At 39.0% G+C, this 21,767-nt stretch overlaps 1 protein-coding gene across 1 annotated transcript in view; it reads left to right on the top strand.

The window, feature by feature from the left end:
- UBR3 (ubiquitin protein ligase E3 component n-recognin 3) overlaps positions 1–17,236 on the top strand; it is a 91,706-nt gene extending 74,470 nt beyond the window's left edge. Inside the window, exons 31-39 of the mRNA XM_015819177.2 lie at positions 4,028–4,133; positions 6,534–6,634; positions 9,171–9,295; positions 12,230–12,337; positions 12,473–12,598; positions 12,676–12,852; positions 13,645–13,854; positions 14,282–14,421; positions 14,767–17,236. Coding sequence (XP_015674663.2) covers positions 4,028–4,133; positions 6,534–6,634; positions 9,171–9,295; positions 12,230–12,337; positions 12,473–12,598; positions 12,676–12,852; positions 13,645–13,854; positions 14,282–14,421; positions 14,767–14,884 — 1,211 coding nt within the window. The 3' untranslated portion in view covers positions 14,885–17,236. The remainder of the gene's footprint in view (positions 1–4,027; positions 4,134–6,533; positions 6,635–9,170; positions 9,296–12,229; positions 12,338–12,472; positions 12,599–12,675; positions 12,853–13,644; positions 13,855–14,281; positions 14,422–14,766) is intronic.
- The last annotated feature ends 4,531 nt before the right edge of the window (positions 17,237–21,767 follow it).

Genomic DNA, 21,767 nt, shown 5'->3' with positions numbered 1-21,767 from the left:
TCATAATGTAAAATAAATCTGTAAACTGAAATGTCTGGCATATATATTAATCTGTTGGGATGTGGTTGTTCCACAATATGATAGTAGCAAAAGACTGATAATGGGAGTCAAGTGTGCAGGAATGTGAGCCAACAGCAGGTATTTCAAATAAACTGTATGTGTAATTCATCAGCCCCTGTAATTTGTGTTACCGTGTTTTCCCCAAAATAAGACCCGGTCTTATATTTTTTTTGCCTCCAAAAGAAGCACCAGGTCTTATTTTGGGGGGATGTCTTACCTTAGGACCACCGCAGCCAGGTCTGCCACGCCCAACACCTGTCATGCTGCTGCCTGAGTTCTTCTGCAGCTGCTTGCAGCCACATGCCATGTGGCGCATCATGCCACCACCGCTTGCAGCAGGAGGCCACAGGGCGCATTGCGCTGATTGCACCAATGCCGCCATTTGCTGCAGGAGGCCGCAAGGCCCGTTGTGCTGATCGCAAGCGGATGTGATCGGCATGACGAGCCTTGTGGCCTCCTGCTGTGAACGGCGGCACTGGTGCAATCGGTGCAACAAGCCATGTGTCCTGCGAGCGGTGGCAGCAGTGCAATCAGTGCGACAAGCCTCACGGCCTGCTGCTACAATTGGCAGCAGTGGTGCGATGCGCCACGTGGCATGAGGCCACAAGCAGCCGTAGAAAAACTCAGGCAGTGGTGCGACAGGTGTTGGGACGTTGGAGGCCTGGCTGCAGCGGTTCTAAGGTAAGCGGGTGCGGGGCACGTGGGGCAGCTCCACCACTCCCGCCCTAGCTTGATTTTTATGTGCACGCCTCGCCCCAAAACTAAGGCTTATTTTTGAGGTAGGGCTTATATTGGGCGCACATGTAAAAATCAAGCTAGGGCTTATTTTTGGAATAGTCCTTATTTTCAGGAAAACACGGTAGTGTATCTTACTTGAATTTCCAACTAATGCAATGATTAGCAATAAAAAGAGTTGAAGGCAATGTAAGGAAGGTCCAAAATAATATCACTAGCAACATCAAGGACTAGAATAAGCTCTGGAGTAACCTAGCCGTAAGCTTGCTACATTAATGCAAACACAGAAAGAAAAGCATGAACTAAAAGCCTTGGCTAACCTAGAAGTGAGTTTCCGATTCCTAACGCTTTTACTCTATGGACCTAGCAAGGGTATTTTTCAATTTGGATTGTTAGGTTCCTCACAAATGGGGGGAATCTGTAACTGGCAACCTTGAACCACAGAGTAAGATACAGTTAGAGGAGTGATGAGATGAACAAAGCAAAGTACAATAATTTCTTAGTCTTATTCATTGTTCAGTTAAAGGTGATACAGCACATTCAGTCTCAAATCCTGCCTAGGCAGTTGGAGAGCAATGCCAAGATCATGAAATCCAAGGCAGTGACAGGCAAATCTCAAGGGTCTAGGACAACTCGCAATAGGACAATTCACCGCAGGACAAGAGTTAAACTAATATCAAATAGAATAGAATCATTAAAGGAAGGATGCTATAGGAAGGACAAAATTAAATGAGAATAACAAAAAATATTTTTTTGATTATTTTAAATAATTAAATTGAATTATTGAGTTGTCCTGCAGTGAGTTGGCCATAGCAAGTTGTCCCATTCTGAATCTCAAAAACGTAGTAGCAGAATTTGATATGTAAAATCAGAGAACCTAGAGAAAGATTATATAAAGCAGTGGTTCTCAACCTTTTTAATGCCGTGACTCCCAACCGGTCCTAAGTCGAGGACTAAACCGGTTGTAAGTCGAGGACTACCCAGCCGGTCATAAGTCGAGGACTTTCCCTGCCCGGGAGCACCGCGCATGTGTGGTTCCGCCCCCTGCACCGGCCGAGGCGTAGCTGGCAAACGGCAGAGACGGAGCAGGCTGACCACCAGCTGGCCCAGCTCAAGGGAGGTAAGGCACCTGCCGGAAAAGGGGGAAAAATGGCAGACAGCCTTGCTTGGCGACCCCCGTGAAATGGTCGATCGACCCCAAATGGGGTCGCGACCCATAGGTTGAGAACCGCTGATATAAAGAGAATAAGAGATACCCAAGATTGAGTTCTAAGGAGCTCTTGCTATTAATGAGAAAGATTGAAAAATAGAACCATTCCATGAAACTAAGAATATCTTGTACAGCTGTTTCCAGCCTGTCCGACTCAGCGGACAGGTGGAAGCGGTGGTGGCAGCAGGGGGAGGGAGAGGAGTTGATTTCACGTGCATGCACACACTGCTTTCACAAATGCAGCTTTGTGCACGCTCTCACACCACTTCCATGGCTCGGTCCCAAACGGGCTGCAGCCCGGCACCAGGCTGCGGACCAAGGGTTGGGGACCCCTGATTTCTTGTACATAGATCGGATTGAAATGTTCACCTGTAGCACCAAAGAAATTTAGTTGTGGCAGTAGTATTTTATACTCCTGGCTGTGACAAGTGGTCAGTATATCTATCTAATAGCACTAATTTTGAAGAAAGATGGTTCATCTTAATTATCAACAGGTCATTCACATGAACTACAAGAATATCTCACTAGAAAACATGATCGGAATAAGACCAAATGATTTCCAGAACCTCAGGTAAAAAGGGAAGGAGAGACATTGGAACAAACAAGAATCAATGGAAGACTTTTGAAATAAAGGGCATTCATGTGTATGAGCATTTGCTTTGTGCTGCCTCTTTTGCTCTCTCTGCTTTTGAACTGTCACTCAATCTCCTTCTACTCCTATATAGAATTCCTCTTCCAACTACCCTTGATTACCACTTCTCCCATATTTTGCTGCAAAAGCTCCTCACATTTTTAAGTTATCTTTCCCCTCTCCCATTTTTGAATTTCTCTAGATCCATGTAAAGTCTAAAGAACAGTGTAGGGAAATGGAGATCAGAGCTTAGTTTGAGAATAAATATAGGTTTCAGTGCCTAGAACTTTTTTTTAAAGGAAATCAGGAATAGTTTAATACTTCCATGATAGCCAAAACTGACATGTGATCATTGTGTTGCCAACTTTCAGATTTACCTTTTTCTGGGCCAGACATCCTTTCCTGACATTCACAATGTACTATTCTGAATTATAAATTTGGAAAGCAATTGTAAATCATAAATTCAAAAGGAAATGCAGAAAGTATAAGCAATTAACAAGTCTACACAAAAAGGTGCTAGCACCTTAGCTACACCTTCTTGTAGCTCCTTACCTGCTTTCAAAAAAAGGTAAAGCAAAGGTTGTGAAAACAGTTGTTGGCAGTTGGATTTCCTTTAAAAGTCCAGGAAAAACAAAGTCCAGCAAAATCCTAATCAGAAAGCACCCTTCAATAAGACTTTTTAAACAATAATAAAAATTCAAAAATCTGTGACTTGGCTATTGTTGTTTCTCAGCATGGTTTCTCAGTGGTTCTCAACCTTTTTAATGCTGCGACCCCAACCGGTCGTAAGTCGAGGACTAAACCGGTCATAAGTTGAGGACTAAATCAGTCGTAAGTCGAGGACTAAACCGGTCATAAGTCGAGGACTACCCAACCGGTCGTAAGTCGAGGACTTTCCCTGCCCGGGAGTGCCGCGCATGCGTGGTTCCGCCCCCTGCGCCGGCCGAGGCGTAGCTGGCAAGCGGCAGAGACGGAGCAGGCCGACCACCAGCTGACCCAGCCCAAGGGAGGTAAGGCACCCGCCGGAAAAGGGAAAAAAAATGGCGGACAAAAAAATGGCGGACAAAAAAAATGGCGGACAGCCTTGCTTGGCGACCCCCATGAAATGATCGATTGACCCCCAAATGGGGTCCCAACCCACAGGTTGAGAACCACTGGTTTATAGGGAAGTATGCCTCATTTTATCTTTGAAATGGTGAATGAACTCGATTAAATAACAATTAATGAGTACTCAAAGTCATCTAGTGCACCTCATTGTTTTATCTGGGATTGGAATTTTTTGAGCCGTCCTCTTAGACAAATATAAAAAAATGCTGAATAAACCTTTTCAAAGGGATATAAAATCGAGAAATTTCATCTAAAAAACTCCCTCTTCATTTCTCTTTCTATAGATCAGCTGTTTCACGTGTTGGCTATGCACATGAGACTCTACAGCATTGATTCTGCTTACAATCCATGGAAGAAACTGACACGGTTGATACAGGATGAAGAATTGGAGTAAGTATATAGATATTTTTAATATTCACCATGTTTTAATCAATCCTGTTTAGGATAAACAACCACAGCCTCAAGCATTGCATGCAGTTTATGAACTTTTTTTTTCTGGTGTCCAAAATCCCCTCAACACATTATTATTGCAAAAAATAGTTTTGCATTTTCTTGGCCTTGGGGGCAGGATGCATAAAACAGAAGTGTAATCCCTAAAATAGCATTCCAGACTTCAAAAAACCCTTATATCAGACAATATCAGACCTACCCAGTTAGCAATATTGTTTGTGTTCCTTGGTTAATTGAAACATGTTAAGTACACCTCTAGAAAAGTACATATTAGCCAAATGAGTGATAAACTTTATTTCAAAGGGTGATTGTGGCTTGTTCAGCAGCTCATTGTTTTATATGCATATAAAAAAAAACTTTGAGTTAGCACAAATGCAGGAAACACTTGGAATTTAGAGATCATGTTCTTGTTCTTCAGACAAATGGCTGCTCTTTTGCATATTCACATAATGGCCACTATGGTAGGTGTGGCTAGTCACATGACACACATTTACCAGAAAGAAAATTGGGCAGTTGCTTCCCCCACCCCTTCTAAATCCCCATGGTGTCCTTACCAGCCTCCCTTTACCTTTGCCTTTCTTTCCTGAGTAGATGAGCATAGTTCTCAATAATTCCTTAAACTTCAGCCTCTCACTCTTTATGACCAAGAACGTCTATGGGAAGCATGTGGAACTTAAGCCCATTAAATGAGGATGCCACTGTAGCCTGGCCCTTTAATTGCACCATACCAGCTTCCCATTTTTTTACTTAAAAGAATTGCACCATTTCCCTCAGAAAGTCAGAAAAGACATGGAGTCTAGCATGTATGAAACAGACTGGGCAGTTGGCTTGATGTTATTTATTATTTCTTTAATATTTATTTCCCACATTTTTTATAAATAACTCAAGTGGTGAACACACACAATCTCCTTTAATCTCCAAGGACTTGGACTGAGAAAGAGAGTGACTGGCCCAAAGTTCTCCAGCCAGCTTTCATGCTTAATGCAGGCTAGAATTCGCAGATTCCTGGCTTCTAGCCTAATGCCTTAACCACTAAATCAAACTAGCTCTTATTAGCTTAGTATAGCCATAGTTTATTTGTATAGATTGCATTTGGAAATCTGGGTCAGCAATGAGGAAACCCACCTTTTTTGTTCAGCCATGATTCCCAGCAATGTTGTTAATTTCTCTGAATTTGGAATATGCAAGCTCTTAAACCAACATGGCAAATTTTTGTTCAACATGCAATAATTGTGGTCTTTTTCCCTGAAAAATATTAGGGCTATTTCCTCACTAACTGCTTCTATGGGTGCATTGCAAAACTATATTTATCAACTTGTCTCATAGATATTGAAGGGATTAGTAGAGTGGATATTCTATACTGCAAACAGACTTTTAAAGGACAGGTTCCATATCATGATGAAGTTGCTTAAGCTTTTAATATAAAATACAGTGTAGATTTAAGGCTTAGTTTACTCTGATGCTTGACATAAACTAAAGAAGCTTATCTAAAAGGCATTTTCTAGAATTTTACTCTTTCACTTCTAGTGAAGGAACTAAATGCATTATTTGTTTTTGCAAAGATCATTCTATTTGATTTATGAAAGTTTAGCAACCTGTTAAAATATACCTAAAAGAGAAATGAATGTTGCCAATTATTGAGAAGATTGAATACATGTAAAATATAAGTTGGGTTAGTTTTACTTGCAGTACTATAATAATCATTTTAAATGTGCTTATCAATTCCTATTTAGCATAACTATTTTACATCTTTGTGTTCACATTTACATAGCTATCCACACGTTTTTTTAAGTTTGGGAAGTTAGAATGCCAATTGGAAATTCATATAACCATGAATTGAATTTTTATTGAATTTTTTACAGTAAATTTGGTGAATCAAAAGGGAAGCCATTTATAAGCTAAGCAAAGCTTTGCTTATACAATTTGCTTCATGTGTTTGCTTTTGCTTCGATTTGCTTCATGTGTTGGTTTTTCCATTTGTCCAATTTTCTTTCTATAATTAAAAAAAACCCTCAAAGTACTAATTTGTGCTTTTGTACTGAATTTGCATTCATCTATTGCCAATTCATTCTTTTGAGTCTATCTTTTCTTGTTTTATCACACAAAGTTCTTAAATACCACTTTCCCACTGCATTCAACTTAATTTTGTTTCTTCACATGTCACAAATATGATTAGATAATCAAGGTGAAATAAATTCAGTCTCAGTCCAAATATTTTCAATTTTACTTTTAAATGATGTTGTTCTATTTGCTACTTAGAATCAAATAGCAATGGATCAAGAAATGTATTTAAATCTTGAGAAAATTAACATGGATTTTAATGGCATGTATTTTTGTCAGGATGTGCAGTGAGGATCAGCCAGAGGTTCCAGTGCTTTATAAGGATGTCCCATCTCTTTTGCTCATCCAGATCTTAACCATGCCTCAGCCACTGCGCAAAGGTACGTTACGAAAGTTACAAAAATAATAGACAGAGGGCAGTAGTTATCTCTCTCTTGCGATTTTGAGAATTGCAGCAAATCAATCTTATTTTAGGAATGACTTTACCTTATCTTTAGAAGTTGGCAGCAGGCAGAATTTTTGTTGTGTCTTTGGCAGCCATATCTGTAAGTCTTGTCTTCTCAGCTTTATCAAATAACAATGGAGGGGAGGCCATGAGGCCCAAGAATTTCTTTAAATTCTTTGAGTTGCAGGAGCATGGAAAGATTTTTCCTCTTTGACCTTCTTTCATTTGTTTGCCGAATAAAAGTATTTTACATTGCATTGTGAATGCTGGAGAGTGGAGGGGGATGAATAATTTATTTTTATTATGCAAACTAGCATTTTTGGCACAGAGGACAGTGGTAGCTGCTATAATACAGTATGTGTAATGGTTGTTGCATGTACATATATTCAAGCATTTTATTGGAGTCTGAAGATATCTTGGAAGCAGGAATTCTTTATTACTGTATATTTTGAAAGTTTTTAAATTTATCATTTTGAAAAGGCTAACCTAATTTCTTTTGCACAGCTGTATTACAGGATTCATTTTGTTATTTTATTACAGTATAAGCAAACATTTCACTTTTTATAGGGTCAATTGACATGCTGTTGGGTTTACTCTTATGATTTTTTTTTATACCTTAGCTGAGTTCCTTTAAAGGCATAATCAGCTGTGCAAGAATTTTTTTTCTCTATGAATAAATGAAGATAAGACTTGTCTAAAGTTAAAAAATAAAGCCTTAAGTGGGCAGAAGATGGACAATGTAAGAGCTCATCAGAATTCTGAATATTTTCTAAATGAACAATTTAAAAATCTGTTCATTGTAGAGAAGTGGAGCTTTTTTTTAACTTGAAAACTATTTGTCATTGGTTTGCGGTTCTCATGAATTCTAAAAATACATGAAAGGCAGCAGGTAAGCAATTTTTAGGGCTGTCTAGAATGAGCAGTTAGGAGAAAGGCTAATGAAAGGTTTTATCTCAGTGCTATGAGCACCTGCAGAGTAGAGCAATCTGGTTTGGGATTATGGGAGAAACAAAGGGATTTGTCCCTTGTCCTTCCTTCCGTCCAGTTCCATTCATAATTGCATCTCCTTGCAATTACTGTAGTTTTTGTATGTCTCTGTGTACACACACACACACACACACACATGCAGAGAGAGTCATACACTCATACATTTAGCATATATACAGGCTCACACTGTAAGTGTGAGTAGCATCCTATTTAATCTAGCTCTTATTTAGATCTGTTCATGGCAATGAGTCTTCTGATACTTGTTAGCTTCTAGTATAGGGGCATGGTGTGTTCAGTTGCCTTGGAACTAAACAGGTCAATGAGGTAGTTAACATGATGGGAAGAAAACCTCAACTTGGGCAATTTGAGAAATAAGAAAAAGTTAAGGCTATGTGGAAGCTTGTTTCTAAGTTCTACATCTTGGTAGGAGATGTAGAATTTAGGAAGAACTCTGGAATACAGTATTCAAGGCATGGGTGGAGAACCTTTGCTCCTTCTGATGATGCCTAACTACAGCTCCATTTGTTTTGACCAGCATGGGCGAGGATTAATGATACCAGGGCTGCAGTTCAGCAAATTGGAAGCACAAATACTTGTTCTTAAAGCAAGCTAGTTTAGCACAGATCCAGCATTATGCCATGGACTATTTGTGGAAGGAAGGCCAATCCTATTTAATTTAAATTGTGAGAAACAGCATAGAATGCTATAGCAATAACCGTGAAGTGTACTGTAATGTCATTCAGTATTAGCAAGCACCCTTTCAGTTATGGCTACAGCGTTTCAAGAAATATGTTAAATTTAAAAAGTTGTATAGAAACATTCAAAACAATGTGTGGATTCTGTGAATATCTAGAAGACAAATTTGGAAAGATGTTTAGTTTTCTTGGCTTATCGTGTAATTATATTTATAATTATATCTTTCTGCACATTACGAAGCTTGAGTGTTTCTGAGGGATAGATCTACACATTTTTGGGTAGATCCAGTATCATTAAAATAACTCTAATTATGCAGTTTATTCATTGTGCTGCCTATTAGGAGAACTCTTGGTCTAGTCTACCACTCTTGATTATTAGGGGCAAGATCTCATTATTATGATCAGATAATGAATATTTTAGATTAGTGTATTTAAAAGGCAGTGATATCTTTTTTTAACATGGCTTTGACAAAAGTTTTGAGATTTGTTAAATTATTCAGACAGCACAAGAACTATTGCCTCATTACTCACATGACTTGCAGAATAAACAAAGAAGAGTAGTACAGAGTAGTAAATTTATAACATGAACTGACGGTAATAAAACATTGATTTAAACCAGGAGGCTTAAAATTAGAATGGTTGTCTCAACAGTATAATTGTCTTCATGTTTGATTGCTCATCTGGGAAAAATACTTGCTGATTTATAGACTCTATAAATTAGGGACCATATTTTAATATATAAAAATGTGAGGCCTGAGAATGTCTAATGATATTTTTGTATTGTTACAGAACACTTTGTCTGTATCATAAAAGTGCTTTTCACACTGTTGTACATACAAGCTCTAGTCGCACTTTCTGTGAAATGCAGCCCTGAGGACAAGATGACTTGGATGAATTCAGGAGCTCTGAAAAAGGTTGGTTTATTTAATAAAAATCTGAAGAAGACTGCTAAGGAGGTAGTTGTCTCTTAGTTAATCACCAGTCAAATGTTTTTGCTGGAATGTAGCTATAGGAATTTACACTTTCTGAGATAGGAAAATAGAAGGCTGCCCTACTGTGGTAGTGCTGAGAATCAATGATATTCAGAGCCAATAAATAATCCTGTGATGTGTGGCATGTAAGCTTCATTGCACAACTATTAATGCAACTTGACAACATTACTGCCATTTTTATTTTAAAATGTATTCATTATAGGAGTCAATATTCAATCAGTCAATCAATCAATTTCTTTAGCCACCCATCTCAACCAAGGAACTCTTGGTATATAAATGTTTAACACATATTCCTTGAGCTCTTTATCCACTGTTAATGAGTAAATTCTACAAATGTAATTGGAACAGTGCTACTGTAGCTATATACTGGAGACAGACCAGCTTTTTAATCTTTCACATAGTTAGTTCAATCAATAGTCTTTTGTTCTTAGTGAAAATAAAGGGGGTAGATTTGATTTATCTGAAGATGTATTTAAAATAACTGCTGTCTAGAATTACATAGATTATTGTATGAAAGTACGGTGTATGGTGTAGCTGATTTTTTTTTATATTGTTGTTCTGTCGCTAAGTCATGTCTGACTCTTTGTGATCTTTGTGGACCTCAGCACACCAGGACCCCCTGCCCTCCACCATCTCCTTGACTGGCCTTGCCTCCACTTGTTTGCCCAAACTGTGATTGCAGTAAAGAAATGTCCCCCCCCCCCAAAATGCAAGGGACAGATAGATTAACACTTCTGAAATATTTTAAGAGCTTATCTGTGATAGTTTTAAAAAAATACTTAAACATTTTAAAGTATTACATTGTTATTACGTTGTTTTAAAAAATCTAAAGCAATATTTATAAAACCTTATACCCAGAAAGCCCTTTAAAGCCTTTTTAACTTTGATTTCTTTATCTGGGTGATGACTAATATGCTTTGGGGGATTAGCTGTTGACTGAACTGTCTGACTAATTGGACGGAGATAAAAGTAGGTGATAAGTATTGAAGCCCTTTGAAATAAACCAAAGTAGTTACATTACTTGTTTTATCCTGGTCATTGTGCTACTGTTAGAATTTTTAACAAAAGTTCAACTTTGAATAGTAAACTTTGATACAAGATGCCTAATTGCTCCCACATGGGCTCTCTCCATAGCAGCATGACATCAATAACTATATACAGTGCATTCAGTAAGTATTCAGGAATAGCTTAGGGACATCTCTGTGAATATCCTAGGGTGGCCCAACCAGAACCCTGACTTGAACCCCATTGAACATCTCTGGAGGGATCTGAAAATGGCTGTCCACCGATGGTCGCCATCCAACCTGACTGAGTTTGAGAGGATTTGCAAAGCAGAATGGCAGAAAACCTTCCAATCCAGGTGTTGAAAGCTTGTTGTGTCATACCCAAAAAGACTCAAGACTATAACTGCTGCCAAAGGTGCTTCAACAAAGTACTGAGTAAAGAGTCTGAATACGTATGCCAATGTGATATTTCAGGGTTTTTTTCTTTTTAATAAATGTACAGACATTTCTAAAATTCTGTTTTCACTTTGTCATTATGGGGTACTGAGTGTAAATTAATGAGAAAAAAATGAATTTCAACAGCTGTAGAATCCGGCTGCAGCATAACAAAATTGACAAAAGCGAAGGGGATCTGAATACTTTCTGAATGCACTGAACTATATTCCTTGTTTGTCACCCCCAATTAAAATGGCTTCAAACCATGTTTCAAGAAGGGAATTCTTAGTAAGATAGGTTATGTTTTCCCTCTATAGAACATTCCTGAATATTGAAACTCACCCTGAAGTAGGAGTGATCAGTTAGTTATGGCAACCCATTTCTTCCTCTGGGATTCTTGTGTGAATACAATCATTTTTTTGTTGCATGTTTGAATTCATAGACATTGACTAATAAACAAATGTTACAGACATGCCACAACAGATGTTGCCACTTAACTTTTACTCACACTCAGTTTTTGAAATATCCAAGGGCTGGATAGCCATAACCTTTTAAAAATACTACCCTAATGTAATATGGAGGTGGATGGAGTAGAGTGTTCAAGCTTTTTTTTCTTGTTTATTATTAAAGTCTCTGTCCTCCTGTTTTTACATGGATGCAGATGACTGCTCCAACGTCCCAAAAGCTCAACCGTCCGTTGTTATGCCTCCGCTACCTTCACTTCCGTCCATCATGACTTTAGTCAATTGGAACGATCTGTAATACTTTTCTTTAAGTTTCTAAGCTGTGGAGTAAGTTAGGAACCTTGGTTGTATCCATACCACAGGCAAACAGTAAGAACAGGAATGAAGTTTGAATGTATTTTGGCCAGTCTGCCTCAAGCAGAGCGAAAGTCTGGTTTTATCCCAAGCCTGCTGGTGCAAGATGGCTCTCTAATCTTGACACTATTTTCCAGGTCATGATGCTTCTTACCGCCCAGGAAGTACATGCAAATGTTCTGACCTACAATCAGAATGTTGCTTTCCAATTAAATAAAAATAGATTCCACATTTGAATTTTGTTTAAGTACATTGTTCTTTTTTTTTTGTATATTTGAATAAACAAGCCTCTGTTGACTTGTCTGTAAGACATCCTGCTGTAGAAAGTTAGGATGTACAGCCCTCCCTCCCACCCAATTTCTTACCCAGTCTAGAGCATTATGAGTGCTTTGATGTATAAACACTTGGTTTCTCTGTAGGGCCCATTTTTACATATGCAGAAGATTTGCATTCCCTACTGAAGGGAATAACAGAACCCTTCTTGGTGGGATTATTTATTAATGCATTGAAATGTTTATCTCCATTTGAGGATCCTTTGTGGGAATGACTGCATTTATTTATTTTTCCTCATTTGGTGATGAATTTCTTCTTAATTACAGAATGCGATCAGCGCAGAAAAGCCTTGTCAGGTGTTACTGAGCCACGTGATCAGTGAACTTCTCAAAGGGAAGGTTTATGAACAAGAACAAGAGGAAACTGAAGATATGGTATATAGTATATGTATATCGTTTGGTCAAGCTTTTTTAGTGCCAGCTATATCTGGCTATGAAATTCCATGCGTGGTTATCAATTCAACAGCTAAATAGTTAAAGTCCCTGTTTTGTTTGTTTCTATTAATTTAGGATAGCTCCAGTGCTTGGTGCTCACACTCCATAGAAACTTATCTGCAGCAATTCTGCCTGCCTTTCCTCAGGATAACCAGCCTTCTTCAGCATCACCTCTTTGGAGGGGAGCTACCCAGCTGCCAGGTATTATGAAATTTTATTTCATTTTGAATATGCTACGTCTAGCTCTTTCCCTTTTGATTGTTTTGTCTCTTTAATAGGAAGATGAAGAATTTACTGTCCTTGCCAATTGCCTGGGTTTGCTACCATCTTCTTTTCAATCGTCAGAGTTTCCTAGTGCCTCTTGCCTTGACTGGCCTGTGTCAGCCTTCGACATTATATCCCAGTGGTGTTCGGAATTGGTCTCATTTGCTGATAAGCATCCAACGCAAATCAAGGTAAGCAAACAATTTTTCAGATTTTCATCAGGAGAAGCCCGATAGCACCTTTTCTGACTCCATCACACTTCAAACTCATGAAAGCTCATGGCTTTTAATCAAACGTGTTAGTCAGAAAAGGCGCTACTAGACTCCTTCTGATATTTTACCACCGTAGATTGGCAGGGCTGTCCTTTTACAGAGCCCGCAGTGGGAAATGTCAGGTTTTAATATAATACTTATCCAGTGGGCTAATGTAGTACTAGTTACCTGTATACATGTACACGGATGACCTTTTTTTAACAGCTCAATTTTTGCTTTGAATGTGCTGCAGTGTCACACTGTTTTCAACTGCAGTTATTTCATTCAGGATTACTCACAATAGATGTGTAAAACAAAAGAGGAAATTAAATTAACATATCATAAATTACTTTTGTGGGGAGGCGCATTTTTTTTAAAAAAAAAAAACACAGACCTACAAATCACAAAGCTGGGTTGAGTGAAAAGACAAAGCAACTAGAGTCTTACTTCCCCTGAAGGGAATGGTTCTGAGAAGAGCCCCATTTTGTTGCATGGGTGTCTCTGGAAAACCAAAGCAGGGACTGAGCTGGAAGAGTGTATTTGGCCTCAAATGAGTTGATCATTCAGATCATTCCAGTCTGGGCCATTTCTTCCTTTATCTATAGAAAAAATATTTGAAAGTGTTTTAACTTGACAAAGTCAACAGATGCCAACTTACTTTCACAAGGAAACAATTGCATATTCAGAGCACATAAAGATATTATTTAACTTTTTTTTAATCTTCTTTTTCAGGTTTTACTTATACAAAAACCTACCTGGGACTTACCACACCTCCTACAATTGCCTGAAAATTATAATACTGTTTTTCAGTACTATCACAGAAAGACTTGTTTCATCTGTTCCAAAGTTCCCAAAGATCCCGCAGTTTGTTTAGTTTGTGGTGCTTTTGTGTGTTTGAAAGGACTGTGCTGCAAACGGCAGAGCTTCTGTGAATGTGTCTTGGTAAGAGACTCTTAAAGTTACTGTTCTGTTGCCCAAAAATATTTTAGAAAGGAAAATATTTTTAATAATGCATTAGATGAATTGCTTCTTTCAATTAAGCAATTATTGGAAAGAATGAAAAACAAATATTTTTTGGTAAGCCTGGTTCCCAATTGCTAAAAGTCTAAAAAGACTGGAATCAGTTTCTCTTTTAATCCTAAATCATCTATACTGTGCATGCTTGTCTTTGATAATAAGGCAGATTTTGGCTCATAAATATGTTCATAGTTTAAGTCAGAAAAGCTGTTCTGCAGATATAGAAGAGGCAAGGATAAGATTGTTCTAAGATGATAGTTATTCATTAAAGCAAAACATTTCCCTCTTCATTGTAATTGCACTCACAACAAATGTCTTCTCTTCTTTCTGCTGCTCTGTAATGAAACTTCAGCATTCGCAAAATTGTGGAGCTGGAACGGGTATTTTTCTTTTGATCAATGCATCTGTAATCATCATAATTCGTGGCCATCGGTTTTGCCTTTGGGGCTCCGTTTACCTGGACGCTCATGGTGAAGAGGACAGAGATCTCAGGTAATTTTTGAAACATGGATAATGGGCATTTGTGCCCGTATTGGCCAGCTTTTATTTTTGAACAGAGTTCTATTGTAACAGTTTGGGTCTATTCCTAGCTAAAGAAATATTTGTGTGTAGCATGTGGGTGGGATTCCGTGGCAGCCGGTGGAAAATGGGGTGTGGGCCAAAGTAAAATTGTGCAAATAAACCAAGTGATAACTTGAGACAAAGATGCCAGTGAAAAATAATGGGTTTCCTGCAGAGTCCCAGACATACAATGTAGTTTGGGGTGGTGGTGTTTAAAATAGTCAATTACTTTGCATCAGCCTTGCTATTTTTCTGATTTTTGTTTTTCCTTTACAGGCGTGGCAAACCACTCTATATATGTAAGGAAAGATACAAAATGCTGGAACAGCAGTGGGTATCACATACTTTTGATCACATCAATAAACGATGGGGGCCACATTACAATGGTTTATAGGTCACTAACTGTTGTGCTGTCACATCCCCTTCGTCACATTTGCTCCTTGGTTAGCTTTTGCTTTAAAGGAACGGGAACCCAGTCCCTTTCTTTGCTGGGAAAGCATGAAGCCAGGTCATGAAACCAAGCCCTATATTAATTAGGTGCTGGTATTTTAAAAACACAAAGGAATTAGTTCTCCTAATTTGATATGGAATCTAAATTAATTTTATAGTTGTTGCTTTCTAATCCACTAATAAACAAGCACACATTGTACTTTAAAAATGCCACTAAATGGCCATTGAGTGTTTTATTTTTCCCTGATTGGGGTGGTTTGATTGTGCCGATGAACTGTATATCTGTAGACACCTGCTAAATATGTTACGCCTTTTTTCTCTCTCTTTGTGTTTTAAGATTTTGCTCAATATGCATTTGTAAGTATGTAAGAGTTGTAACACTTTCAATTTGTGGAATTGTATAGAAATGTCTAAAAGATTTTTAGAAAATATTTCGCTTATTGCCAGAGAGCTATTGAAATAGTTTCAGGCACTGCTGAAAACCTTATTCATTCTCAGGAATTTCATAGATATACTCCAGAGATTAGTGAAAATAGCTGTGTAAAATAAGTAGTTCACCACTCTGAATATAATACAACATGTATACAATGTTGTGTCTGACATTTCAGTTCATTTAATTACAAAGAAATCCCAAAACATCTATTCAACTGCCTGTGTACCTGCAACAAATGCTCCACGTGGTCAGACACTGGTCCAGCCAAGCATGCCCTTTGTCTCACTCTCATTAGCTCACTGTTTTGGGTTGGTTGGGTGGGTTGTGGTGCAGAAGAAGGTTTCATTTTGCCAGTGGGCTGTTATTTGGAAACTTAATTGAATTTCAAGCAGCTTGGGATAAGGAACTGAGTTGCAGGATGGCAGTGCTCAAATGGTTCCTATCCCTCACCCTACCCCCTTTACAGCTCAAGTGAAGGATGCGTTGATCTAAAAGACAGTGGGGGCAGTCAGGGCTTCAGAGCAAGGCCATGTTTGGCACAGTCAGCCCCCCCCCTCCTTACACACACCTTTGACTCCCGGATTACACAAAGGAGTTGGTGTATGTATCTGGTTGCATAAATTGATTTACACACAGGCTGGGAGGATGTGAGCAGGCCTTTGTGCTCTAGAAATTAGCAACAGAGCATTTTTGGTTTTGAGGAATTTGAAATCAGCCAGGATAGGCATCCTTGCCAAAAAGTGAAGCACACAGGCAGGCAGTACTTTTCAGTACTAATATATAGCTGCCAAAATGCTTTTCTTCTTTTTTGCAGAGTTGACAATTTCAAACAGTGCTTTTGAAGGCTTTTGTGACATTTACATACTTTAAACATAATTTTTTCCTGGGGAAAAAAAAGCCTTTACCTGGAAACTATTTTTTTAAAGAAGTGTTTTAATTATAAAGTCTTGCATTTGATTGAAAGCTGCTTTCTCTTCGGCTATAGAAAAGCACATGGGCCAGGCTGTGGGGATTATTTGTGTAAGGATCTTCAAGGCCCTGTCAGTTTTTAGAAAAATATAATACATGGCAATATATTTTATCAAAAATTGCGTAGACAAAGACATGAATGCAAATATTTGGAGTATTCCTATAAGTCTGTATATTGTTCCATCATTATTGGAAACATTTTTTTTTTGTCTAAAATATGGCTTCATTTGTCAATACATCAGAAGTTCTCCTGCTCCTCCTCTCTTCTTTTTGCATTGCTCACCAATGAGAACAAGCCATTTTATGAGCATCGGGGATAAGATGAAATATCCTGGGCATCTCATGGCATAACACTATGACAGGGCTTCTCCTCTGTATAGTTTGAAACTTCACAAGAGATAATGTTTTCAGAAAATGACTAAAAAGTGTTATTTAAAATGGAATGTTTTTGATTGTGTATATGGCTGTGAAGTAAAATTATTAGCCTTAACTTTAAAACCTTGGTATTTCACAATGTTCATTTTGATACTAGTGCATTAGTCACTGGTCAGTTTAAAGACAAAAGACACGAAGACACTTGTTTGGAAATCCTACTTGAAATATGCCTGCATGCTGCTGAAACAGAAGTTGGATTCCTCCCATAACTTCTTAAAAATCTGCTTTATTAAACTTACTTGGAGAGCATAACAGGTCCAAGCTAGAACGCCGTGTGTGCTGCTGCTGCTGCTTCTGCTGCTGCTGCTATTATTCCTCCAGCGTCCTGGTGAGATAGCTTGTATGAATGGAAATCTAAGTACAGTACATTACTGTAGAAACAGAATCGACATGTAAAACTAAAACTACATAATCAATATTGTAAAATATGTTAATAAAAGTCTACTGTCATTATCTGTGTGTAAAGGCTCCTCTTTTTCTCCTTTTCTTTTTTTGCATGATAGAGTGAAGCAATTCAGAGGTCGATCAGTTTTAAGATTGTTTCCCCTCCCCCCTGCACATTTCTGTTTTTGTCTTTTTGTGTTTTTGCATTTTCAAATTATGAATTGTAGTCAATAAGAGTTGTGTCCATTTGTACCTCAGGGACAATCATTCATTTTATATTGTAAGATGAAGCGAATGAAGAAAACACTTCAGTGCCATATCGTATACAACAGGGGTCCCCAACCCGCAGTCCATGGCCTGGTGCCGGGCCGTGACCTGTTCAGAACTGGGCCGCAGAAGTGGTGGGTGAGTGAGTGTGCGTGCGTGCGTGTGCAACTGCATTTGTGAAAGCAGTGTGCACCCGCGAAACTATCCCTTACCCCCACCGCCATCTCCACTGGCCCTCCCAAGCCAGAAAGGTTGGGGAATGCTGATATACGGTATCAGATATTAGGATGTAATAAATAATATGCACATATTATGTGAAGATATCAGTGCAACCCATCTGTGGCCAGTATTCCTCGCCTAACCTCATTCCTTGCAGATATTCACAACACTCTAGCAAAGCTAGGATCTTAATGGTGTCTTGCAAACCGACAAATTTGTCTGCTACCCATCACTTGGAGGGTCTGTGCAACACCACCAGGATACTATTCCCAGTATTAATCAATTTTATTAGTCATTTTCAGTGTGTTTTCTAGGATAATGTAAATTGGCAATTCAGTAATACTGAATAATGATGATTTATTCTTTAATGTTTGGATCAGAAATAACTTTTACTTACTTTTAACAGAACAATGATAAGTCCCTTTTATATTTTCCCCTTAACCAAAGATTCTTGAGGGGAAAAGTTTTGAACCAATGAACATACGAAATGGGGAAAATTCTTTAGACAACAGAAAAATGGAATATTTTTATTTTTCCATTTCCTTGTAATGTATGTTAATTTTTGGGGGGGAGGGGGAAGTCAAGCAGTGTGGTATAAAAATGTCAAGTCAGGTGTGATGAAAGCTCACTCAATATTTACAATTCATTTTTGGTCCTAATAAAAGTATATTTTTCAACTAAACCTAGGTCTTAGCCAAGTGGTTTCTCTTAAGATCATATAAATCTTATCCAACTATTATTAAAAAAAAAATCTTATGGAGCAAGCCCATGTCTTCTGTTTCTAGATGAAAGTGACCTTTCAGCTTTATTTAAAGCCTTATCTTTTTGCTGAGATGTAATGCAGTTGCTTAGTTCTAATGAAGAATGCTATATGAACCCCTCCAAATGAGATTCATTCAATAAAATGTGATATGTATATAAGCCATGCCCTTAGTGCAAAATGTGAAACCCCTTCTCTAAGAATAGATCTTGATTTTTCTCCCAATTGTCTTCTCCCTCCCCCTCCTTCCAATTTTATGTCACCTCAGCCCTTCCCTTCAGGTGGCGTAAAGGCTAATATAATCAATGCAGCCTTCTCTTCCTTGAACACTCTGTGGCTAAGTAGGAGCCCCGTCGGTCCCAGAGCTGATGTTATGACAAAATGTCTTAATGTTCAAGGTGAACTGTTGACACTTAGTGAGGCTCAGCATTTTCTAGGTGGAGATTGTGTGTGTGCACGTGTGCATGTATTTAACTGAATGCATACATTGCCTTACATTGTTGACCAAAAAGAAATCAACATTATAGGGTAACCTCACTTTGCGAGGCAGATGCAACATTGAGGAAGTCAGGAGACCTGCACTGCAGCACGCTTAACGGTATTCCAGGCAAGTCTGCGAGGCTTCTCCGGGAGTTTGAATAAGTCTCAGGTTGCAACGAGATGCAGAAAATGACCTGCAGAAAGCATTTTAATAATGTTATTAATAATGAGACAGTGAGGGGAGGTCGCTGGGATCTATTAGCATTATTTTCCATTGCACATGCATTTGGGTGGGTTTCTTCCTCTTCCACCTCTTCGACCTTCAGCTCCACATCGTACAGTGCAATTTACTGCAGGGCATGCGTACTTTCATTCACAAAGCCCAGCTTGCTTCTGGAATGTTACAATCTTGAATATGAAAGCCTGGTTGTCATAGCAACTATAAATGAGTGTGAGCTGTCCCAATTTAGATGATTGGCCTTTTTAAGCTTTCTTGGGCAGTGTGTGTAGACTTATTACAGCTAGTTATGTCACACAAGCCAACAAACCTACCCACATTTTCTACAGCCACCAATCAGCTGTGGATATCAGGATAATTTAATTTCAATAATTTATTTAATACAATTTCATTTCCATCACTCTCTTGTCAGCTTTTATTTGGAATTCATTCCTAAATCATTTCAGATGTATGAAATCCACCCCATCCACCCATGGTAGGCTATTAATGTCTTTGTTTTATTGGCTGTATACGCTGTGTCACAAGCTATGGAATTTGTTTTGAATATGTAAAGGAAGAAAACCTGGTTTAGCATTTGAACTACTAAGCAACCATCCCCAAAAGAGGAAACCAATGAAACTTCCAATAAAGCTGTCAGAGGTGGTCCCAACCACGGACCTAAGCCCAACAGGACATTGGGATCAAAGGAAACCAGGTTTATTTGGGTACAACTCTGGCTTGCGAGCTCAAAGCAGTTGCAAATAAAGTCAGCGCTGGGAGCAACTGCCTCCCAGTGCGCTAAATAGACAGATCCCACCCGGGCCCTCCCCCACCCACCTAACCAGCATCCGGAACGATGATAGTGAGCACCCAGCTCACAGCAGCCAGCCCCTGCCCTCAGCGGTCAGCCTGGCTTGGGCTCTGGTCCGTGGCAGCAGCCCCCAGCCTGTCGTGGGCTCTGGTCCGTGGCAGCAAGGCAGCAAAGCAAGCGAGGGCTGAACAGCTGAGCTGACAAAACCTGGAAGTCCGCAACCGCCAGCTAGCTGGCTCCTCAACGATCACTTCAAACGCCCCCTGCCCCCCCGGTCAACAAGCAGATACAGGGGGGAGAGCTGTCGCCGCCTTTGCCTCCAGCGGTTGCTGCCAGCCTCCACCGTCACTCCGGATGCACCCATGCCCCTCCCCCCTCCTGGTTAGTGGCAAGCCCGCGGGGCTTGACAAAAGCTGTTTCTGAACCTTCTTTCTTTCCTTGGCCTCTGTTTGGCTCACAAAAGGCAGGAAATAAAATCATCTTATAGCTAAATCACTTTATAGCTTCTATCTCAGTAAGGGCAAAAATAAGAATCTTTGCACACATGCTATATTCACGAAGAACCATTGTCCATAGCTGGTAGTTGGTGCCTCACATTCATATACTGTGCTTCCCCGAAAATAAGACTGGGTCTTACCTTAATTTTTGCTCCAAAAGACACATTAGGCCTTATTTTCTGGTTAAGGCTTATATTTGGGGAAATATGATACTAAATGCATCCATCTGGCTGACGATCTTAACTGGGGCTTATTTTCGGGGTGGGACTTATATTACGAGCATCCTGAAAAAAATCATGCTAGGGCTTATTTTACTGTTGGGTCTTATTTTGGGGAAAACATGGTAGATACTGCATTCATATCCCCCTAATAATAATGAAGAGAGCCAATTAGTGTAGTGTGAAGGCACCAGGCTAGAATCCGGGAGACCAGGAGTTCTAGTCCTACCTTAGGCACAAAGCTCGCTGAGCCAGTCCCTCTCTCACTGCCCTAGGAAGCTGGCAAGGGCAAGCCACTTTCAAATCCTGGCAAAAAATATTACAGGGACTAATCCAAACCATCACCAGGAGTCAGAAACTGACTCAAAAGCAGAAGCAAAGAGAAGGAAATAAGCTATTTTTGTTTTGTTTAGTTTGTTTACTGTCAGATCACAATTGGTTAGACTCCATAAAAGAAATCTCTCTTGACTTCAAAAAATGTTTTTGGATCCAAAGTCTGGCTATCTATGGTAAGTAAAGGAAATCTATTTGTTTTATGCATCTTAGAGCACATTAGGCAGATAACAATTTTTACATTGCATGCACATCATCTATACTGTTGCGTAGCAAATTTTCAGAGAATTGTCACATCATTTTAGTTGCCAAAATTTATTTTTCTACTACTAGTATTTTCAGCTAAAGATACAAAGAGCTGTCATACGTGAAAGTTACTAATTATAGTTTGTTACAATCATTAAAAATTATAATCCATCATTCCATTTTTTTCCTTTTTATGACCTGTGAGCCCTTTATTTGGGGTAGGGTCGGGGTGACCGGATGGAGCCGAGCGAATGATAATCCATCAAATCCAGAAAAAAAAATTAAGACTTTGCTTTGACATGCTATCCATTCTTACAATGTGTGATGGAGAGGGAAGACACTGTGTCTTTCATTCCATGTCCCATTCAATATTGATTTTGTGCTGGTTTGCTACATAAAAGGCAATAAATAGCTTGACAACTAGGAAAAGTGTTTGATCACAATGTACAGTGACAGGAAGAATGGAAATAAAATTGTTACTGAGAAATCTGGCTCAGTGGAAAGCGTTGGCAATGGTCCAAGGCAAAGAACAACAAGCAGGCAGGGGGAGAAATCAAA

The sequence above is a fragment of the Protobothrops mucrosquamatus genome, unplaced genomic scaffold (genome assembly GCF_001527695.2).
Source record: "Protobothrops mucrosquamatus isolate PMUCROS unplaced genomic scaffold, P.Mucros_1.0 scaffold866, whole genome shotgun sequence".
Lineage (NCBI taxonomy): Eukaryota > Metazoa > Chordata > Lepidosauria > Squamata > Viperidae > Protobothrops > Protobothrops mucrosquamatus.
This window is presented reverse-complemented; position numbering and strand designations above follow the sequence as displayed.